The sequence below is a fragment of the Serinus canaria genome, chromosome W (genome assembly GCF_022539315.1).
Source record: "Serinus canaria isolate serCan28SL12 chromosome W, serCan2020, whole genome shotgun sequence".
In the NCBI taxonomy this organism is placed as follows: domain Eukaryota; kingdom Metazoa; phylum Chordata; class Aves; order Passeriformes; family Fringillidae; genus Serinus; species Serinus canaria.
In genome coordinates, this window is record NC_066342.1 from 7,567,125 (window position 1) to 7,590,489 (window position 23,365).

At 36.5% G+C, this 23,365-nt stretch overlaps 1 protein-coding gene across 2 annotated transcripts in view; it reads left to right on the plus strand.

Annotated features, from left to right (window-relative positions):
* LOC103824734 (mothers against decapentaplegic homolog 2-like) overlaps positions 1-20,204 on the plus strand; it is an 84,710-nt gene extending 64,506 nt beyond the window's left edge. For both annotated transcript variants that reach the window (XM_009100032.4, XM_018925223.3), the window contains 6 exons: positions 2,408-2,482; positions 4,113-4,166; positions 5,212-5,424; positions 7,549-7,686; positions 7,847-7,991; positions 18,314-20,204. In XM_009100032.4, the coding sequence (XP_009098280.1) occupies positions 2,408-2,482; positions 4,113-4,166; positions 5,212-5,424; positions 7,549-7,686; positions 7,847-7,991; positions 18,314-18,437 (749 nt within the window). In that variant the 3' untranslated portion in view covers positions 18,438-20,204. The remainder of the gene's footprint in view (positions 1-2,407; positions 2,483-4,112; positions 4,167-5,211; positions 5,425-7,548; positions 7,687-7,846; positions 7,992-18,313) is intronic.
* The last annotated feature ends 3,161 nt before the right edge of the window (positions 20,205-23,365 follow it).

Below are 23,365 nucleotides of genomic sequence, written 5' to 3' on the forward strand. Positions count from 1 at the left end.
CTGGTACTATTACTGAAACATAAAATCAGTGAACTTTGTTTCCTGTCCCAACTTTGTGTTTCCTATCCCTTCAGGAAGTTGCCTGGAGTGTAAAACCAAGTAAAGCTTAAGTTTTCTCATAAATGTTTCATGCAGCTATGTTATGAACAAGCTGAAAATTCAGATCTACACTCTCTTGAAGAATAAAATTGCTTGAAAATCAAATATGTGCAATATAGAAATTGTATCTATGTTTCTTAAACAGGTTATTGCTTGTGTTTTCTTTAAATGCATCCAAGAATTGAAATGGCATTAAAAATGCAATAAATTTGTTCTCATCTGTTTAATCTGGGCCGTGTTTGTTGCCACCTAGGGACAGCAGAGCAATTTAAGGGGATAGAAATTGGTGCTGCTTTCCTAACTGATGTATGCCTTTTTTGACTCAATCTGAGGGCTTTTGATACCATTTCCTAACAACTTACTGGAAAGCTACCATTTGCAAATCCAGTGCTATGGAAATGAGCTAAAGCAGCTAGGTAGTTATTTGCAGGAAGTATGTTCAAGGTGATTGTGGGTATTCACATGATTTTCAAATGTTTATGCAGCTAACCACACCTTGCCTCCTTATCTTTATCACTGACACACTCCTGTTGTATTAATGGCATCTTACTTTATTTGACCTGGCTGACTTAATCTTGAACACTTATCTAGGTTCTCATAAGTCTTGTGTGTCTTGACAGCCTGCTTCAGAGAACCATTTTCTTTAGCAGTAGGCCAAACTAAGTCTGTGGTAGCTTTGCATCGCAATACTGTCTCATTACATGGGCTACAGAGAGGCTAGTTTCACTTACAGCTGGGAAGATGGCAGTTGTGAAGGTGCAGGATGGCTGTTGGGGCTGTATGTTCCATTAATACTACTACGTGGAGGAAATCTCTATTCACACAGAGATTAGTTATGGAAAATAATCTATGCCAAAGACTCTAGATTAGCAACTGGAAACAGTGGTGTGGGTTGGATTGGAAATGGTTATTGACCTTTTACCATGGCTGTGGCCTTAACTATAATGAATGATTTGGAGAAGGGTGGAGTCCACTTTATCACAATGAATTCAATAAAAATGTTCAAAATTAGTATGATTTTTGTTATCATAATTCTTGATAGTGAAGATTTCCTTTAATCGTCCTTTTAAATTCTTGTTTGAATTTTGTCACGTCTATATTTAGCTCACTAGTTTTACAGAGTGAACCAAGGATAACTATTTTGGTTAATTTTTTAATCAACTGACTTAATCTAGTTTCCTGTCGCTGACTTCCTTCTGACCTTAATATATTGCTGTAAATCTCAGACATGATATTTGATATAATTTGATTTCAATGCTTAGGCAAAAACCTCTTAATTTCTGCTGTTTGATAATAATGTAACTAAATGTACTTAATCCCTCAGATGTCTCAGAGACAATTCTAAGATGATTGTAGACCTAGTTATCTTCAAATACTTTCACTAAAGCAATCTAGGTTTTGCCTTTAATATATAGAATCATAGAATATCCTGAGTTGAAAGGGACCCACAAGTATCATTGAAGTCCAACTCCATATAGGAAAATACATTTGCCCAGTTCAAAGAAAATTGTTTCCTGAAAGGCAGTTGGTTAACTTATCTGGATTCCAAAGTATGTTTTGAATGGAGAAAAGGAACATGCATACTCTTCTGGGTTTTGAAGATATTTCTGTTGAATTAGGCAAAGTTTCTAGTATCAGAATGCTTCAAAATTGTTTCTGAGTTTGGTTTGGTTACTGAAACTCCATCTTTAAAGAAAGCTAGTTAAAAGGATAGATGATTGTTTTAATAGAGCTTGGAAGTAGTAATGATAATAGAGCTTGTACAGTGTAACTAGTTAAATAATATAGTTATTATTGAGTGAAATTTTTAGATAATGAAGGAAAATGGATTTGGGAATTGAACTGAAAAGTAACCTTCAAATCTATAAGGCATGGGAGGGTATCTGATCTGATGGTTGTAGAACATTATGACAGCTCACGTGATTTTTTTTTTTTTGTGCAAGTCACCAGATGAGAGGTTTTTTTCATTTGTAATTCTACTGCATGTGAAAGCTGTTGATCACAATTACAAAACTGTTACTTATTCTAGTGAAGGTATCTTGTCTTAAATGGAAAAGACAAGTATTAACACATTTGAACAGTTGACTGGCATAAAAGAGATTATACATTTTGCATAGACAATTAAGGCAAGTAATGTGTTTGAAGACCTACTGGAAGGAGAAAGGGATGGCAAAATGACATTCTAATAAAGTATTTAGGTATTGAATAAAGCTCATGAAGACTTGAGAACAAAAACTCAAAATGCTAAATCTTACAAATTTCCTCAGTCATTGAACCATTAGGTGTTTTGTTGGGTTTTTTTTGACAGAAACACCACCTCCAGGATATATCAGTGAAGATGGAGAAACAAATGACCAGCAGTTGAACCAAAGCATGGATACAGGTAACTACTTTCAAAACTTGGGATCACTAGCTGTGATCCCTCTGCATAGTAACATGAATTCAGCCTAAAAGATGATGGCAGTTTTCCTCTGTACAACCTGGTGTTTTCTGTTTAAAATATCACTTTCAGTATTTAGTGAACAAATTAATATTTTGTTAGGGGAATGCTTTTAAAACATTCTGTGCCGTATTAAGTACATTACATTTGGTTTGTAACAAAAACATACAGATCTAATTAAGTCTTCATCAGATTTTAATAGCTGATTTGTTTTAACCATCCCCAACTTTACCTTCTGGAAACAGGTTTGTTGGAGCAATGTGTCTGTTGGCCTAAACAAATTACAGATTCTGTATTTTGAGAACCTGTCTCTTACCTCTGGCACCTTATCACTTCTGCCATATTTCAAATCAATTCTTGTATGGAAGGGTCTATGGAAAGAGTAGTAGAAAAATTAAGCATCTGTGCCTTTGTATGAAAGACTTTCTAGATAATGTGGTTGGCTTTAGACTTTGTCAAAGAACAGTTAATGTGCTGGATAAGAATATCCTGCTATCTGCTGGCAGACTTGAATGTATTTGGTTAGCTAATGTTAGCAATCTTTTTCAGTTAGTTGGAATCAACTGCACCAGTTTCCAAAAGAACTGCAAAATTTTCCCACTATGTGATAATGGCTACCTTAATTTAAAAAGCCTGATATCAGCAATCATTGTAGGAATGATTCTGTGCAAAGCCTCTTTGTATTTTGTCTACAAGTGCACAAATTGTGTTGGAGAGTTCATTATTTTTCTAAATGTTTTCCTTCCTCCTTCCAGGAAAGAATAATCTCAAATGAAGGAATCCAGGTTGTTCTTCTAGAGATAAACCCTCTCCTTTGAGAATAGAGGCAATATCTTGTTTGTCTCATCCACTTTTTCTTAGCTTTTTTTCCACTGAATTTGAGAAGTCACTGCCTTCTTACTGGGCTGAAGCACCTCTCTTATGAAGACAGGATGAGAGAGTTGGGGTTGTCCAGCCTCGAGAAGAGAAGTCTCCAGGGAGACCTTAGGGCACCTTCCAGTACCTAAAGGGGCTACAGGAGAGCTGGAGAGGGACTTTGGACAAGGGCATGGAGTGATAGAGAGTAGGGTTAGATTAGATATTGGGAAGAAATTCTTTCCTGTGAAGGTGGTGAGGTACTGGCACAGGTTGTCCAGAGAAGCTGTGTCTGCCCCATCCCTGGAAGTGTTCAAGGCCAGGTTGGATGGGGCTTTAAGTAACCTGGTCTAGTGGGCGGTGTCCCTGCCCATGGCAGGGGGATTGGAGCTAGATGATATTGAAGGTCCCTTCCATTCTATGATTCTGTGACAAGCACATAAATAAAGTTATGTTCACAGATTGTGCATGAAGTGAAAGTTCTGCCAAATACAACACTAAGATGTTAATTAGGTTTATGAGGAGGGTAGGGTCTGGAAAATTAAATGCAGTCTTAATTCACAATAAGTGTGTGATATGCTGGAAAAGTGGTGTTAGTATTTCTGAGGTTTCTTATTCTGAAGAATTTCAATGTAAAACTATATCTAGATAATGGTTATTCCTACTTATCTGAAATAACGAGTCATTTGCTCTCAAACAATCTGTATTGCTTCAACAGGATCTCCAGCAGAACTGTCTCCTAATAGTCTTTCTCCAGTTAATCATAGCCTGGGTAAGCTGGAAATTCTTGTAATTGTTTCTCTGTGTGATGACTCTTCATTATGTATATATTACATTAAAACTGAAAACGTACTTAAAAAAATTAAGAACTGTATTAGGAGGAGACTATTGGGTTGGCTTCCTGATGATAAACATAATATGGCTTCTTAACTACTACTCTATTTCTGTAACTGTTGAGTTCCTAGCAAAGTGAAAGAATAACATGGTTGTGTGTGTAGGACTAGCATTTATAAAATAGTTTAAAGGACGTTAGCCAATCCATAGTGCTGCCCAGACTTGCTGACTCCCTTGTATATATGTTCTGCTACTCTTCTCGTGTACTGTTTCACCTGTAACCGCAAGACAATTATTGCTCCCACATTAGTTGCCCACCTGCTTCGATCAGGTGCCATTGCTGTGTATTTGTATAAATGCCTCAGGAAGATCAGATTCCCCTGGGTTTGTTTAAGGAATGATGACAGAAAAATGATGTTCAGAACACTTAGTAAGTAATGAGGGTAGGTAAAAAGGGGAAGCAGCTCAGGAAAAGCTGAAGATGCACAGGGAAGATATTGAGCTCTCATAGGGGAGAGTAAAAGGACCTTAGAACTACTTTTAGATAGAGATGGTATAAGATCTAGAGTAATATAAGAAAATATCATTTTCATATTAATATTTTTCCCTTTGTGTGGTTCAGTGTTTGATAGTTTAATCTTTTCTTTAACATTGCCAAAATGTTTGTAAGTTATAGAAAAGCAACAGAAATGTCTCAACATCTGGCACTCACAGCAGCATTAGTTTTTTGCCAAGCAAAATGCAAGTACTGAACTAAATGAGCTGTGGTCAGATTAGATCACCCCCTCTTCCCCTCCTTCTTCCTTTGTGTGAAAATCTAAATTCCATTATGTTTACTGGAGTAGGTAAAAATGACAGCAATAAAATATAATTTGTAGAGACTAACTGCTGTTGTTTCTGGGAGGGACAAATAACAGGGCAGATAGATTTCTTTTCAGCCTCAAATTCTCTATTAAGCTTGTTTTAATTTTTTTTTTTTATAGACTTGCAACCAGTTACTTACTCGGAGCCTGCGTTTTGGTGTTCAATAGCATATTATGAATTGAATCAGAGAGTGGGAGAAACCTTCCATGCATCCCAGCCTTCCCTGACTGTAGATGGCTTTACAGATCCATCCAATTCAGAACGATTTTGTCTAGGTTTGCTTTCCAACGTAAACAGAAATGCTACAGTGGAAATGACAAGGCGACACATAGGTAAAGATCTCTGATCTTTAATTTCATTTTAGACATTAAATTATCTGGAATGATCCAGGTAAGATGGGCAGATCTGTGTTTTGGGTTCCTTTCCCCCTTGTGCAGTCAGCCATAGAACTTCTCCCTTGGGGCTTGCAAAGAGGAGCTTGATCTCTCTTGCTAAGGACAGAAGTGGAAAGATAGAGAGGTTGCTCCTTCTGAAATTGAGGAGAAATATAGCTGCTTCTGTTACCACAGCCTGTTGCAATTGGTAAGAGATGTAGTGATGGCTACAGCTGAAAGGATCTCCCTTTCCTCAATCAGTAGTCACTAAGCTGATGGCAGCAGCAGTCACACAACTGTCAGGATGCAAGCAGCACAGAAGGAAGCCACTCAACTGTAGGGGATTTCTGTTGCTCATGTTGCTGTTCTCTGCCTTCTGGAAAAAGATGATGCACCAAAGTATCCCAAGGGGCAGATTTTTGGCTTTCAGGCTCCTCATTGGACTGCTCTGCCCTAGGTAGCATTTATATTCAGAGTTGCTTATAATTGAAATTTAAGCTTTAATTGCAAAATATTAGCATGTTGCTTAGTTTATTCTAATTTATAAAATGCAGCATGAACATTGGTAGTACTTGAATGCTTTTCTGAAATGGGAAAAGCTGCAGTTGAGATAACATGCTGTTTTGACATTATTAAGATTATCTTTGTAATGGTTAGTAAAGAATATTGTTTTCTACAATGTTTCGTCGATGAAGAGAGACGGGGAAGACTGATTCAGTGATCAGAATCTGATTTATTGTGGGATACAAACACTTATATACTATTTTAGGGAGACTAGTAATGTGAAGTACAATGATTAGGTTAAAATCACATTCACAAACATGCATATTACAACATCTCTTGCTTGTAGAGTTTAATGAGATTTTATATTTCCAGTAAACCTGTCTGATTTAATCTTCTTGCAATCTAGATCTAATTTTCAAAGTTCCATTTGCTTTTTCCAAGGTATTTTGTTTATCAAATCTCTTATGCTAATAAGGTCCAAAGTCCATCATCTGTCTGGTGTCCCCCAACATCCCAACAACAATGCAGTGTCTTGGCTTTAGGTTCTTCAATAAACTAGCCTTTTTTTTCTGGATTCTTTTATTTAGCAACATTCATGAGGTTTTTTGGTTTGATTTTTAGTAAAAATTTCAACTTCTTTAATAGAACCTTCTGATTGCCTCTATGCCAAATCCAAATGCTTGTCTAATAAAAATTTAGATGTGCAGAAGCCCAGGCTATACCTGTGCTAACTAATCAAATTGATCAATGATGAGGAAAAGCAAAAATGTAAGGAACTCTTACTTTTTTTTAATAGACCAATTCACATTTTGTTTGAAAAATTGTTTTAAAGAAAAGGGGAACTGGAACTATGGCCTTTAAAGAACTTGTTAATTATAAATAGCTTTCTTTGAAAGCTCAGTTGTACATTACTTATCTTCTGCTAGAAATAAGCCATACAAGTTTTTTTCCACTCTGAGAGAGAGAACAAAAACCACAATTTAAAAGTGAACAATAATATTTCTTATGGTTTTTTTTTTTTTGTAATAGGGCTGAATGAAGTCCTGTTGATTTTGCTCAAGTACTACAGAGAAAGGGGTATGCAGTGGGTTGTGAAGTAGTATGGCTGCATGTAAGCAGTGTTGAAGTGGTACACCGTGTTTTCCTTTCTTGCCATAGTGGCCTGTGCTCCTTCATATACAGCACTTTAATACTAGCACAAGTTTTAACTCCGTTGAACCTAATATTTTTATTTTGATTCTGGTATTTCTTTAACTAAAAATTATTTGGTAATGAACACTGCTTTCTAATTTTGATTGGGTTATAAGCCATTACATAGCTAGAAAATTCTATCTCACTCTTGACCAAAAATTATTCTGCTTCTCCTTCAACTATTTTGAGTTTGTGGGAGGAAAAATTTAAGTTAATTGTGTTCTGCTCCCGTTACAGCTGTCAGCCCAGCAGTGTTGTCCTGTAGATTATTGATTTCTGTTTCTGTTATAAAGAAAAAACGTGGCCTTCTCTGAAACAAAATCCTCTCTTGTTTGTTAATCTTCTTGGGTCATATCATAACTAAAATTCTTTTGAATTTTGCTACAGGAAGGGGAGTACGTCTCTATTACATTGGTGGAGAAGTTTTTGCTGAGTGCTTAAGTGATAGTGCAATTTTTGTTCAGAGCCCCAACTGTAATCAGAGATATGGCTGGCATCCTGCAACTGTGTGCAAAATTCCACCAGGTTAGTAGCTTACCAAAGGTCTTGTGTAAAAATATTCCGTGAATGTATTCACTGGACATTTGCTTTCCTTTTCATAGTTTCTTCATAGTTTTGGGTTTCTGTGTAGCAAACACAGATATTCATTGATTGATTGTACTCTTTTGCCTTTTTTTCTTTATAGGATGCAATCTAAAAATCTTTAATAACCAAGAATTTGCTGCTCTTCTGGCTCAATCTGTGAATCAAGGTTTTGAAGCAGTTTATCAGCTTACTAGAATGTGTACCATAAGAATGAGTTTTGTTAAAGGATGGGGAGCTGAATACAGGTAAAAAACTTTTGGTTTTCATTTTCAAGTTAATTTTTCATCTTTCGCTAATCCACTATTTGTGTCTGGTTTGAAAGCTGTACCTACAGGCTTCTTAGTGCTACTGTAGACATGCTGTCTGCAAGTTGAATCCCATATTTTCCTTTTTCTCCCTCCTCAGCTACTGAGTTTTTAAGTTATAAAAACCAGAAATTGATTTTAGTATTATAGTCAGCTGTTGAGCAAGGAATGTTGTCAAAGTTGTTTCCTCACTTGGTTCTGCTTGCTTGCTTATTATGGCAAAATCACTGACAACATCTAGAAGTTTCACAGTTTGTGCTGAGAGATTATTTGCTGTTTGTTAGATGTACAGTAATTTTGGTCTCTGTCCTGTTGTGTGTGGAGTATAATGAGTTCATTAGGTTGTGGTGAGGGATGCAGTTGATAGTATCTGACAGAAAGAACTGAAGTCATTTGGAGTGCATTCTGCAGAATGAAGCAGCTGGAGAACATGCATTTAAGGGTTCACAAATATTTTGGAACTTGTAATGGAAAAAACTTTGTGGGCGTAAGATGACTGTGTTTATGTAGTAAAACAGCTAAATTTTTTTTGAGTGGAAAACATAGCCTTTTATCTGCTTTTTGAATAGATTCCAATTATATTCTTTATTTAAACAAATTCTTTAAACCTCTCTAGAAATTGTCCCCTGAAAGAATGAAGTCTGACATATCAATACCCTATTGTAATACATAATGACTTTTTAAAAATCCATATAATTTCTGAAGTTCAATAATGGTGTGTAGGTTCCACTGTGAATCCTGGGGGTTTGTTTCTTTTATCTGCTCTTGAAATATACACATGTAAATAGCAGCGTCAGTATGTGGGGGGAGGCTTCTCAGATAAATGAAGCCAATTTTGTAGAAGTCTAATTAGATGAAATGAGAAAATTGAGTAATGGAATAAATTGGTACTTCTTTGTTAGTAAGAGATACACAAAAAATAATGTAGCTCAAGTTTAAAGAACTATTGCATTTGTCAGGAAAATTAATCCACTAACATCAAAGGTTTATGTCCAAAAGGAGACAGAGGAGTCCTTTTACTTTATTCGCATAAAGGGAGAGGCCATGGGGCATTCCCCTGGGGTCTCTCAAATTTTTGGAGGACGCACCCTCCTTTTTATCCTAATTTCCTGGCTGCATTTCCCTTCTCTCTTTCCCCATTGGCTGAGGTACTTGAGAGGTACAGACTTCCTGGGACGCCTGATACTGAAGATTTCCCTCTAATGTATAACCCTCCTTTTTAATTTTTAATTCTTATGGAATTTAGGGTTTTTCCCCATTGTTTCTTTCATCTTTCAATATCTAATTTCATTTGTCAGTAACCTACAGTTTGTTTGTAAAGGTAAATATCTTTTTCCATTCATCAATCAGTGGAACCCTTCCTATTGTTTCTTTTATCTCTCAGTGCTAGTTTTATCTACCAGCAGACCCACAGTTTGTTTGTAAAGACAAATCTGTCATTCCTCTCAGATTTGTCTCAAAAGAAGTATGTGTACACTTACACATACTTAAATACAACATTCAAATCAGAACAGAAGAGGCTTAATCAGTCAGATTATATGGAGACAACTTGAAGTGAATGGAGTGTAAGTACTGAATTAAAACAGTGAGGAGCCCTTTGGTAAATTTGTTTCTAAGGAGGGAGAATGGTGAGTTTGGTAAAAGCAATCTTCCCAGGTGCAAGTGATTTAGACATTCCAGGGAAATCAGCAATCATGGACAGGGAAGGTTTCATTCATACGTTAATGGCATTGATATTATCTTAACGTTGGCCATTGGCCGGGGAACTAATTGAATAAGACTCTGCTCCCAGCCAGGGTGGTCAAACACATAACTTGGATTTTATACACAAATATAGCATGAATTATCTCTACCATATACTACACATGTATAATTTATTTTACAATTTTTATTTTATACATTTTTCACATAAGCATGAATTACCCTACATCACATATTACACCTTCTATATCAATTTATTAAATTCATGCTTTTAGGACAAATTTTGATAAAGCTCACTTACTTTTTACTTTTATATTCAGTGTTGATAAAACTTAACAACTACACTTTTATACTATTAGTCAGGGTATAAAATTAACAACTCTTCTCATAAGGCAGATTATTCTAAATCTTTCATTTCTTTAATTTGGATTCTCAATTATACTTTTTATATCAATGTACGTGCTTATTGTATTTTGAGATATATTTTGAGTTCATAGTAGTTTAAGGCTGGTAATATTTGTCATTCTATTCTCAGGATTTATTCCTTTTCTCTTTCTTGCAGATCAAAATGTTCTAACCTACTGCTTACAAATCTCAGATTTTTTTTTTCTCTATTTCACATTTTCTTTATTCTAATATTTTACTACTCATAGTACACATTCTTAATTTGCTAAAATTATAACATAGTACACTAACTTGGGAGTGTGCAATATATATTTATTTTTCAACTTATAAAAAAATACTTATATTTGCCACCAAGGTGGAGCTTGGGGATAATGCTATCACGGCTCATTCCTTTTGGGGTTGAATGACCAATACAGTGAAAATAATCCTCTGGAGTGTTAACTCTGTACCTCTCTCAAGGCCCCTTTGGGTTGCAGCCAAAGGGCTGAGATGTGTATCTTCTCAGTAGTAGAGCTCACATTTTGGGATCTACTCACTGATGTTATTGGTCTCATTGTCAGTATTTACCCTATAAGATTTATGAGAGCTTTTTGACTTTCTTTTTAGGATTTAGGATAGCATCTCTTTATTTATAATTGTTATAGTTTTATTTCTTTGACATTTTAGCTCTAAAGTTATAATTAGTCTGTACACTTTTTTCCCTTCAGCTATACTTGGCCTTTTTTTTTTAACTTTTATTTTATACTTATTAAATATCTAATGGTCTTTGTCATAGTCTATCTTATTTTAATTTTACTTTCAATGTTTTGTGTAACTTAAATCTAGTTTGTGTCTTATATACCTAATTTTTCCAGATTTTTTTACTCATCATATTACTTGTCTTAATATATTCTTTACAGTGTTTATTAGCTTTTACTTCTATTTCTTTTCTCTATTATAACAAAAGCACTAAATCCTTTTTTTTTAAATAAATTTGCATACCACAATCTAACAATTCAATACACTTAAAACAACCCTATGAATAATACTCACAGTTCAAAATAAAACATTTTACCTCTCATAACAATCGGTTTTACAACTTACAACTTTAGCTATCACAATGCATCAGTCTTTTTTTACTTCTAGGAGTAGTGGTGATTTTTTAGTGAGGTTTGGCTGGTGCTTCTGTCATGGTTTTATGGGTCTTTTGATTTGCGATTCCTGGGTCTAATCTTTTACAGTTTGGCCAGTAAAGCTAAACAGACTTATTTACTTATAAAACAAAAGATGTTTATTACACTTTAAAATTACTAGATAGACATTAATTACGATGGAATTCTTTTGCTTTTGTGTAACCCTTTGGCAAAGAGTTTATCAAACAATAAAAAATTGAAAACATACTTAATTTAAATAAAAGGGAGATAAGAGACAGGAAAACAATGGAAGATCTCATCTCACTTCTGCAAGAGAAGTTAGTTTAAGAGCAGTTTAGTTGCTCAGCTTACAGTTTGCCAATTTATTAGGCTTGCAGCTCTTGTTGAACTTGTAAATTGAGTTGTTTAGGTGATAAAGGCCTGGATGTCCCTTTTGTGGTTTGAACAAAGGGCTTAGCTTTGCCTTTAGGATTTTTTTTAATAGGGAGCAAATCTAGCTCCCAGAAATTTTTTAAACTTAGTTAAAATATACAAAGGTTTTGTCAGGGTAGAAGGCATGTTTTTGCGCTACTTTAGATATTTCTATGGGAATTGTAAAAGAATTACTAAAAATAATTTTTAGTAAATGCCATAATATTCAGAAAATCATCACATCATATATTCTTCAATTTTTTAAGAGATACTTTTTTGAAATATTGCATTTTATAACACGACATTCAATAAAAACATAGTAACTTGATGCAACTAACTTTTATCATAGGATGACAATATTATTTCAGATCACACTACAGTTCTTAAACTCATAATTGCTTTATAAAAGATTTTCCCAAAAACACATCTAAACTTTCAAAACTTACATGCAATGTAGCTTTTCTTAACTTCACACACTGAATGTGATGTTTTAAATCTCTCTTTTGTTTAACCACAAATACTTCTTTATTAATGTACTACTAGTTTACCTTAAAACACCATAATCATAACAAATACAGCACAAACTTAACAATTAGAGACAAACAGACTGGTCAAACACATATTTTATGCATACATTAATTATAAGCTACAACACATATTTGGGCTTCAAACATACAAATTTGACTGATTTACTTCAGAGCTGCTAGCGTTTTTGTTCAAACTTTTAAAACTGCATATAATTCACAGACTTTAGCAGACACTTAAGGGTCTTGATCTTACAATACCCTAAATGTATTATTAATCTAGCTTTTTTTGTGGTAATGCAATAATTTACAGCTACTTTTTTTGGTACTTTAAATTGTTTTAAAACAACATATTTTTCACACAATTTATTTTTTACTTTTATTTTCACATTTTATTTAATAACAGTGATTTTAAAAAGTTCTCTCTTGCTTTTACTTCTGTTTTTTTAACACTCGATTCTTTCTTGTCACACACTAGAATTAAATTATTTTTCCCTGGCATTTCATAATTACTTTCAATGCTCTCAAAAACTTCTAAAACTTCCAAAAAAAACTTCTTAAAACTTCTCAAGACTTCTAAAACTCAAAACAAACTTCCAAAAATAAAAAAAAACTTAAAAAAAAACTTCAAAGAACTTCTGAAAATTCTTAGAAATAAACCTCCTTTAATCTGCAAAACTGCATCAGTCTTTTTCAGTCTCTTCTTAAAAACTCTTTTAAGACTGTACACCATCTCCAAAGGTATGCACATAATCAAGAAGACACACTTCACAACTACTTTCTTCACAAGAATTTTTCTACAACCCATCAATGAAATAAACCGGGTAGGAAATTTTTCTCCTTTTTAATGCCTTTATTAAAAGTGATCAGCTGAGGTGGGGAGAACCAACGGGTCCACGCTCATGCCACCGCTGCTCCCAGGAGTGGCATGGAGGAGGAAAAGTGCAGCTTTGTCCGTTAGTCTACAGGCAGAGCTGGGGGTTCTGTCCTCACGAGAGCAGCAGGAGATTCCATATTTTCCGGTTTGACATTCGAGGTCCTCTGTCCAGCTGACATCTTTTGAGGTTATGGTGAGGAGTAAAAAGAGTCTTAGCGGACCCTGGACTCTGTTCCTTATGTCTAGACATCACTTTGATCCGTCAATTTTGTGTTGGCTCATTGTTTTTAGGGGTATTTTTGCTAGGTTTGGTGAGGGGCTTTTCCCGTTGCATGCTGGCTCCGAGGTCATTTGCATGCCAACTCCAATGTCCCATCCTCCAGGAGAGGGGGGATGCCATCCTCCTGGCCACAGGCAGGGTGATACTGACAAAAAGGGGAATTCTCAACCATAGGAAGTCAACGACCAACTATTAACAGATGATTGCAATATGAAACTAACAATGAACAGTTAGAACTCCCCCCTGCCAGCAACTGGCTCAACCTTAAAAAAAAATGGGTAACTTTTTTTTTACTCATAACAATCAACACATCAGTTTTCTCTCTCTTTAAGGGGATCTCTTTCTGGCAAAAATTCTCTACAACCCCTATCAACATTTCTAGATCCTTTCCCAATCCCTTCAAACATGAAAATTATCATAATCTTCATGATTCTAAACTACCAAACCGTCTCCTTTTTATTTCTGAAACTATTTTTTTCTTTGCACTAAGATCAAAAACTTGGTGAATCTGAGCCTCTTGAGACATATCTACTGGCACTTCCTCTTTCCCTCCTTTTCTTGAACTCAACTTATCAGTTCTTTTTTCTCAAAACTCTACTTACTCATCTCTGGTCTTTCTCTCTGCTCTCATCCAATCTCCTGACAACTCAAATTTTATTTACTCACAACACAGAATACTTCTCCTTCTCTAACAATACAATCCAGTCTACTTCCTTCTAGTAAAATAAAGTTACACTTTAAAAATCAACAATCTATATCAGATAAACTTCTATTTATCTACACTCACTCACAATAAAGCTGTTTCACTCACCCTTATTTACAATAGGACAACACAAATATAAAGGTACCTTTTCTTTTAAGTTGGGTTAACCCCAGGTGCTCTCGGGTCTGGTACGGTTTACATTTCTTTCCTCTATGTTCATATATTTATTCTAAATAACTTTAACAGGTACTGTGTCAAATTAGCTTCCTTAATTAATTAACAGTTTTTTTATTTTTTCTCACATAAACTTTTTGTGCTTCTTTTAACAATTTTTGCACTCTCCCTTTTTCTTTCAATCCTTTCTCATCTAACTTCTCAAGCTCTCTTTTTTTTTTGTAATCTTTTCTCTTGCCCATCATTCAACTTCTTAAATCTTTTCTTTACATCCCCTGTGTTAAAGGGGAGCATTAATAACTTAACAATTCCTGACGTGGTTGGTACCCCCCTCAGTTAAAGTGGGTGGTGTTTTCTGCTCTCATTTTTATTACTCTCACTATTGATATTTTTCTTGCTTTACTGTGTTCTCCTTGAAGGAGAAAACTAGGTAGCTTTAGTAGGAGCAGTTGGTCTTACAGCCTTCTCCACAGGCTGAGGCAGGGGACGTAAATTGTCACAGGACTCACAAGCCTTATTCTTGATTGTCAACCTTAACTCTTGATTCTGACTTATCTCTCCTAATTTTATAACTTCAAATTTGTTCTTTTAATTATTCTTTTTCCTGACTTAATCTCCAGAGTGCTTTCTGGGCCCCAGAAAATTTTCCGGGGGGGTTATTCTCAACTATGGCTAATACACACTATGTTTAGCAGCTTTACAGATTTACCAATTGGATCGTTTTCACAGAGTTCAATCTGGCAAGAGCTCCCTTTTATTTCTTCTGTCCTGCAACTCTCCCTGGACCTTTCTTGGTCCTAGACAAGTAGACTTACCAGTCCCCCGACTCCTGAGGGCGTATCTTTCTTCCCTTGCCTCCCTGTGGCCAATGTCCAAACCTGCCTCGAGTTTTGGATTTTACGTGTGTAATGGGATTTCTTCAGTTTCCCTATTCCTGTGACCAACCGTCCCTCCCTCCAGGAGTACAGAATATGGCTTTTAGGATCCCACACGCCCGACCACCCCATTCAGCCATGCGGTACTTACGATTCGTCTTCCCGCGTGGATTCTTTTCATGCACTTAAAGTTTTACAAATGAATTTTTCTGTGGTTCCAGAGGGCCTTCCCTCTTGGGAGTCTTTTTGGGAGCTTCCAAGCTCATTTTCTCTTTCTCCTATTTTTGCTTGTGGCTTCTACTTTAATTCAATGTTCGGATCCAACAGGGTTGCTGATCTCTTACACCGTCAGGCCACTAGTTAATAGTGGGTCACCTCCTGATCAGAGAGAAAGAGCTGCAAACTCGAAGTTTCATCATGTTGGAGACACCAAAATTGTTAAATATTAATTAGCCAATTTGATTAATAAGGAGAATTTATTCCATAACTAAAATCCAATCTTAAAAAGGCCACAAGCAAAGATCAGATCGGTGCTGAACCAGGCTAACAGTGTTGGGTGAGACAGGGGGGCTACTATGGCTCCTTTCCTCTGTGCATCATGAAGAGACAGCTCTCACAAAGTCTTTTTTTTATATTTCTAAGATCCAAGGGTGGCCGTGGAAGGTTTCTTGCTTTTTTATCATTGATCCTATCCTTTTAGCATATTTATGTAGTTTTTCCTTTCTTGCTGCCACTTTTTGAAACTGGTAAATAATTCACCTTGTCAGAGGAAAATCTCTTGCAGTATACATTCTAGGAGACACATTTATCTTATCGATGATGCATATTGAATGCTTATTGCTGGGGTTTGGTCAGGCGAATAATCCTCTGGAATCAGTATTTCTGGAGATTAATATTCAAGCTAGGATTTTGGTGCATATCGCTGTAATCTCATCAGAGGGAATTTCCCAGAACTCTGGTATGCTAGGATTTTCATCAGGTGAGATTACTGTAGCCTCAGCATGAATTTACACGTATCATCTATTACACCTTGTTTTACATACTAGTAAAGAACTGATATCTCTATCCTCATATCTTTTCCTGAGACCCCCTTAATTTCAAAATTATAATAATTTGGAGGGAGGGGGTTTGCACTCTCCATTCCAAGGGAGGCTCCTGCCTTCCTTAGCAGACACCTGTCTTTCAAACCAAGACACAAAATAGACCAGGAGGCACTGTAAAATCCATCATTCTTGTTAAAATTTCTGTGCTTCATCATTATGTCAAAAAGGTTTCTTATACAACGGGCTTGGGCAAAGCCAGAGCATTACTTATATTTTATGCTACGTGTGTAAATGCACAGGTATGGCAAAGTGGTACATTTTGTTTATTTACCAAGCTTATAAGCTTGGTAGACAAAATAGTTTACAATTTTTTGCTCAACACATGTTGGCTAGAATTGAGGATGATGGTAGAAGTTCAGATCAGCAGTAAAGTGTTCACGTTATCACAAGAACTATCCAGGTCTAGGATCATCTTCTGAAGAGAGTTCAATAGAGATGTAATTACAGCAAACAGTGATATGTGAGCTGGAAATCTGTGGGTAAAAGAGGCTGAGTTTTAGCTTTGAGACAGCTGCAAAGCAACTGTTGCTATTTTGTCAACTTCTGCCAGTGTAGTGCAAAGCTAGGGTTGTTGAACAGAACCAGTTATAAAATTCTGAGGAAGTGTGTTGTGGAACACATTTTAGGGGAGTTAACAGCATTGGAATAATGAACTTCCTTCTTTGGGTAAGGATTCGAGGCTAAATGGAATTCTATTTCCTGTGATTTAGGTTGTTCTATTGGATCACTTTATTTTAGCATAGACATTTGGGGCTAAGATAAACAATGTTTTTTAGAGTGCTGAGAGTGCACAGACCCCAGCTGCTTTCTTTTCCTAGAAAATGTGAAATCACTGACAACTTTGGAAATTCATTTTCTCTCTGGCTTAATTTTTCTGCCTTTTCATTTCCTCTGTTTATATAAATAGATTTCCTTAAAGCGAAGGGTTGCAGTGCCAACAGTAAAAATTAAAGGGCTGGGTTTGTGTCTGACTAATCTGCTGCCTTTGAATCTTAATATTGCTTTGACTTTGGGATAGCTAAAATTGCTAGGAAAAACTGGTTTAGCAACAGTAGTCTTGGCAGTCAAGTTTGGGAAAATTCCCATGCCTGGAGCAGGTATAGCAAAAAAAACCCAAGATTTTTCAGGCACAGTATGTCTGATACTGATTTTTTTTACTTTGGAGATGAAAAGGAAAATTTTGACCAACAGGTCTCTGAAACAACAATATATGGGAGAGTGAATGAAACTTTTTTGATTGTCAGCCCTTCAGTTTTACTGAGACTTGTGATATGGTGTTTAATTAAGGGCTTCTATTGTGAAAAATTGTAGGTAAGTTTATATTGAAGACAATGGAAACACAATTTTTACTTTGGTTGTTTTTGTTAGGATGTTACAGTGCAAAACACATGTAGAAATGTAAGATTACAGAAAATTGGAGATAAAAATTAGTGTTACTTTGAGATAGCATCAGTTAGCACAGTATAACCACACACTGTGTTTTGACAATGTTTCTGACAACATCTAGCAGTTTCCTTATACATTTATCTTGTCATTTGGTCCAAAAAAGCCAGACCTTATGATCATCATAGCATTGTGCTGTTTGACCATGCTAATAGTGCAGAGTCAAGGGTTTCTAGTTTGTATTTCTCAGTAATTGTCTACAAAATTCAAACCCAGTTATGCATGCAGACTCTTTGAAGGTTGTGATGCAGCTGCACACAGCTATCTGTGACGTTAACACCACATTGGTTGGACAATCTTCAGTTTAGAATTTATTTTTAGATGTAAAGCTCTTGGTGTGGTACTTGAAGCAAATGCTGAAGCTCTTATTCTCCAGAGCAGAATATTCTCAATGTATTATGGACAAGCATCTAATTATTGATGTGTCTTACAGATGTGGAGTGTTTTGGCGTTTTTGTTGGGTTTTTTTCCTTCAAAGACTGTCTGAAACAAGTTTAGTAACAGTTATGGTAATGGTTGTGGATTTTTATCTTTCTGTGTATGAGATATAGATGGAAACAGATTTCATCATATTATGGAGAACCTTATGGTAGCTAAAGCTGCTTTCTGACTTGCCTGTTATTTATTTTCTAGGCGGCAAACAGTAACAAGCACTCCTTGCTGGATTGAACTTCATCTGAATGGACCTCTACAATGGTTGGACAAAGTATTGACTCAGATGGGCTCCCCTTCAGTACGCTGCTCCAGCATGTCGTAAAACTCCTTCCTCTGTTACCCGTGGGCTAAATATCAAGGCTAATCAACAGACTTAATATAACACCTCGTCTGTCATAGTATTTGTGTGTGGTCCCCATGAACTGTTTACTATCTAAAAAGGTTTTTAAAAAAGAAAAACAAAAGAAAAACAGCACTTGAGGTCTCAGCAATTAAAGCACCTTGTGGATTCTGTTTCCTATACTCTGCTACTAGATGAAAATTTAGTGTATAGAAATGCCTTCTTCAGAAAGAAGATGGGACTGTTCTCAAGACTCTTAATGGTGTTTTTACTGGGTATATAATTGAGTGTCCTAATGGTTTATCAATAACATGAATAACTAAGTATATTTACAGGTAATGCATCATGATCTCAAATATCACAGTATTCTGCTGTTCTACATTCTAGTTCCCATAAATAGTTGCTTGGGTTTTTTTGATTTGGGTAAATCTCTTATAAAATTCCAAGACTCTACTCCCTTATTCTTTTATACTTTTTTATATAAGCAGATTTTTGAGTTGTCCTAAACATAAAAAGCTCAACTTTGTGCTGCCTTCTTAAAGAAAAAGAAAATCCCTCAATTGGAAGGGAAAGAAATGTCTTGAGATTCATCTATGAAATTTTAAGACACTGTATACTTAACAGGGCCTAAATCAATTCATATTATAAATTCCAAGTATCCATCACACTGAGAATCTACTTTTCCCTACCCATCTGAGTTGATGAATCTGGTGCCAGCATTATTGCTGGCAATGGTGTAATTTCAGACATTTTTGTTTACCTTGAATCATTGAAGTCAGTGGTTTTTTTCTCATGGAATGAGAATTTATTGTAGCATTGGATACTGGATTAAGTACACAAGGTTATTGACTTACCCCTTATATCTGTATTTTTCATTGAACAGATGTCACTAAAAATTGTGGGGTTTAGTTTTTAGAGCTAAATACCTTGAAAAACTCTTTCCCAAGGTAAAGTACTCTTTCATATAGGTTTTAAATAGATGCATCTTCTTAATATATTTCAGTAACAGATTTTAAATTTCTGATCTGTGTGGCTTTGTATAGCTTACTTGTATACCAGATCAGACACATTCATTATGTCCTAATGGGTCTTGTTATTAAAAGTAGTTGGTTTTGCAAAACCTCTAGGATAGTGGTTGCTGAGGTATGACCAGCAAAGGAGGACTTCTAGGTTCTTTGTGACGGTGCATGTTATTGTGAACCCTTGGACACTACAGCTGCACCATAATAAAAATATTCTGAAATATATTCTACAAATAAGTCTAGGTTGGGGATGGGTTGGGAAGCTATATAGAAGGGTTATTCTGAGTTGAAAAATATATATCTTACTAACGAGCTTTGTGATCTAGCTGTCTGTCATTCTTTTGTTATTGTGGCAGTAGCGGGATTGTCTTTGTCTCTTTCCCATTGTTTCATCCATTACACTAGCACTGTACTTTGTAAGTACAGCTAGTGATAGCTTTTAGAACAAAAATGGGGCCAGTGTTACAGCTTTTAATCTTTTAACTGAATTGACAATAGTGATGGATATTTTTATGCCAAAATGACTAGGGCATAGAAGCAATACCAAAAATCAAGCCTTGAAAAAGTGGGACGGACACCTTTCAAAAATTGGCAAAGAAGTTACCAATTTATGCTAGTTTTACCACTAGACTAATGTATTGGTAGAACTTGTGAACCTAAGAAATAAGCTTCATGTGTGTTGCATTTGCCTAACATGTGAATACACTAATAAAACTTTTAATTCCCATGATGGTTGGGTTTTTATTAATTGCTGTCTATATTTTCTGTTGAAGGTTAGGAGTCATTCTAACCCACCCAAATAAATGGCACAACTGTCCTGCATGTTGTGGCTGGAAAGGTATAGTTTAGATGTTAAAATCACTTCTCATACAGTTGTTGTGCAGGTTCTGGATCTATGTGTGTTTAGTAGTACAGATATCTACTCTCGATCAAATTTATTAAAGCAGTTGCTTTTTCCTACCACAATCAAATTGCATCCTACTAGCTCAGATGATTACTTTCACCTGTGAAACAGATAAGCACGACTTGTCTGGGTGAAAGACTCCCATTGCATTTATGAGCAGTTTGCAACTTGAATCAGTTGGATGGTCTAATTCTGTAGTCCCCTTACTGTGGATTTCTGTATGTGTTTTTCAGTTACAGCAATATTACTTGCTTTGCCTTGAATATTGTAATTAATAGCCTTGACCGTACCCTTTATTTGGTGAGCACTTCCAAGTAGACAAGGACACCGCAGACATTATCTGTGGATCTGTGGTGCTGCCTGCATGCAAGACCATCTCAGTCTATGTAGGTAGTTTTTTTTAACTTCTGTTAGTACCACTAAGATATTGTCTCCTGCGATTGCTGTTTCAGCCACAGCTTAGTGGCACAAGGGACTTTATCTGCATTTGAAATGTTTGCTTGCCTGTATTTCATTTAAATTCTTTTATCAGTTCTTGAGTAACTTTACCTACTCCTGTTTCTTAATCCAGTGCCTTTCTGACTTATCCCACTGCTGTTCTGCTCTTCAAAATCTGACCAGTGCCTGCTCAAGCATCTTAATGCGGAATGCCTGTGGTACGTAAGGAATGCGACTTCATCCCTCTTCTCTTCTGCCAAAGTACTGATATCCAAAGTACATATGAAAAGTGAATTTTTTTTTCAGTGTGGCTGTTTTGTAAAATTAAATAATTACCAAGCCAGAAGTACTCAAATGGAGATGCTTAAAGAATGGGTAGCCATCTGCTTACCTGTATTGTCAAGCTGGAAAACTATGCATATAATTCATACCTTAAGTTTGGACTTTGATTCTGTAACTGAAATAAACAGGGCAGGAGATATTTCTCCCTTTTTGGTGCTTATATTAAAAGTGATCAGCTCAAGGCTGGGAGGCCCGACAGATCCACGGGTTCGCCTTCGCCATCGCAGCTCCCTGGAGTGATTCGGAGGAGGAGGCAAATGCAGCTTTGTCCACCAGGGGACAGAGCTGGAGTTCCAGCCTCCCTTGAGCAGGCAGGGGTATACACCCCCAGGATCCCAATTTTAAGTTGGCAGTCTCGGGTCCTGGCTCTAACCAGCATCTTCTTAAGTTGTGGTGAGGGGCCATTAAGGTTTTCAGAGTCTCTGCTGGCTTCCCACCTCACCCCTGATGTCTAGAGACTACTTTGATCTCTGAATTCTATATTGGCTCGCTGGTTTAGGGGTTTATTAATTGCGTTTGGAATGGGGGCTTGCCCCATTGCATTTTGGCTCTAAACTTATCTGCATATCAACTCCTGGTTCCCTCTCCTCTACCATCCAGGTGGGATGCCATCCTCCCACCTGGCCACAAGCAGGGTGATGCTGATACAATAGAGTGAATTCTCAGCCATAGATGGCTAACGACCCGATACTTAACAGGTGATTACAACAAGCAGCTAACAAAAGCACTCCTCGGCCAGAACTGGTTAAACTTGTAATTCTACTTTTGGAAAAAAAAATGGGTTACCCTTTTCTTGTTCATAACAGTAACCCTGGGTTCTGATCTCTCTCTTTTCACTAGCCCTGTCTGAGCTTGATTTTCATAGTATTGCCAAAGCTAAGTAATCAAAAATCAGATAGTTGATGTAAAAACCCAGGCCTAAAAATTAATTTTGAGTTGCCTTTTGGCAACTTGGGTACGCTGAGTTAACATTTAAGTACCCTTTTCCCTCCAAAGAAAAACCTGATTTCATTTTGATGTTGTTTCAGGGCTGAGGCTTTGAGAACAATGTTAGATGCCTGGATTCTTATGGCTTTAAATTGTGAGAACTGATAGTATAACATTTTCTCTGTGTATTTCCCCCTTACTTTAGTGCATGTTTCCTATCTAGGTGGTAAGCTCTCTGCAACATGAATTCTCCACTGTTATTTTAGCATCTTGCAGAGTACTTTGGGTTTCAGGTGCTGTGATATAATTGTAGAGCAGTGAGAGCTATGGTGTTTTCCTGCTCTTATTCAGGACAATGTGCTTAATCAGAACTTAACCTCCTTGAGACTGATTACAGGCAAGCAGCATAAATAGTTTAATTTTAGACTACCTGTAAAATCAGAACAGAGAGGTAAAGTCTGTATTTGGGGCTCTGAATTGCTCTCTGGTAGAGAACCTAGGCTGTTGGCTGAGGTGCCTGATTTAAATGCATAAAGTAGGAATATCTGCCTGTCCTGGTTCTGGCCAGGACAGGGTTAATTTTTGCAGTAGCCAGGAGGGGGCATGGCTAGCACACAGAGGTTATTCTTTACAACCTCATGCCATTTTCTGGAAACAGGAGAAGGGGTCCTTTTGGGGTCATGTAGTGTGGTGGGTGGGTGAGTATTGCCAGGCTCTGTGCGATGAACAAATCCTGTGTGAATCGTTCACCTCCCTCATATACTTCTGTTATTAATATTGTTGCTATTACTGTTTGTTTCCTTATTTCACTGCTGTTTCCAGTAAATTGTTCTTATCTCAACCCGTGATCTTTACCTTTTGTGCTTCCAATTCTCCTCTCCAGCCTGCCCCAGGGGAAAGGGGGGAGTGAGCGAGCAATGCATGGTTTGGAGTGTTTCAGTGGGAACACTAAATTGGGGAATATCATTCCTAAACCATGACAGCCTTATTTGGCGCCCAACTTGGGGCTCAAAGGATTGAGATAACAACAGATCTTATCAGAGCAGGTTGGAACCAAATTTGATCTAAGCATTTGTTGTATTAGGTTCAGAGCCACTGGTCACAATGTTGCTTGGTCTGTTCATGTGGTTGTGGCATCTAACCCTGTATATATTTCCATATATGCAACATGTGCTCCTCATTATGATTTTCAGAACAGGGAGAGGGATCAGGAGTGTTTTGTTGATGTACTGTGTGATATTGGTTTATGACAGAACATCAGAGGGAATGAGGGTCAT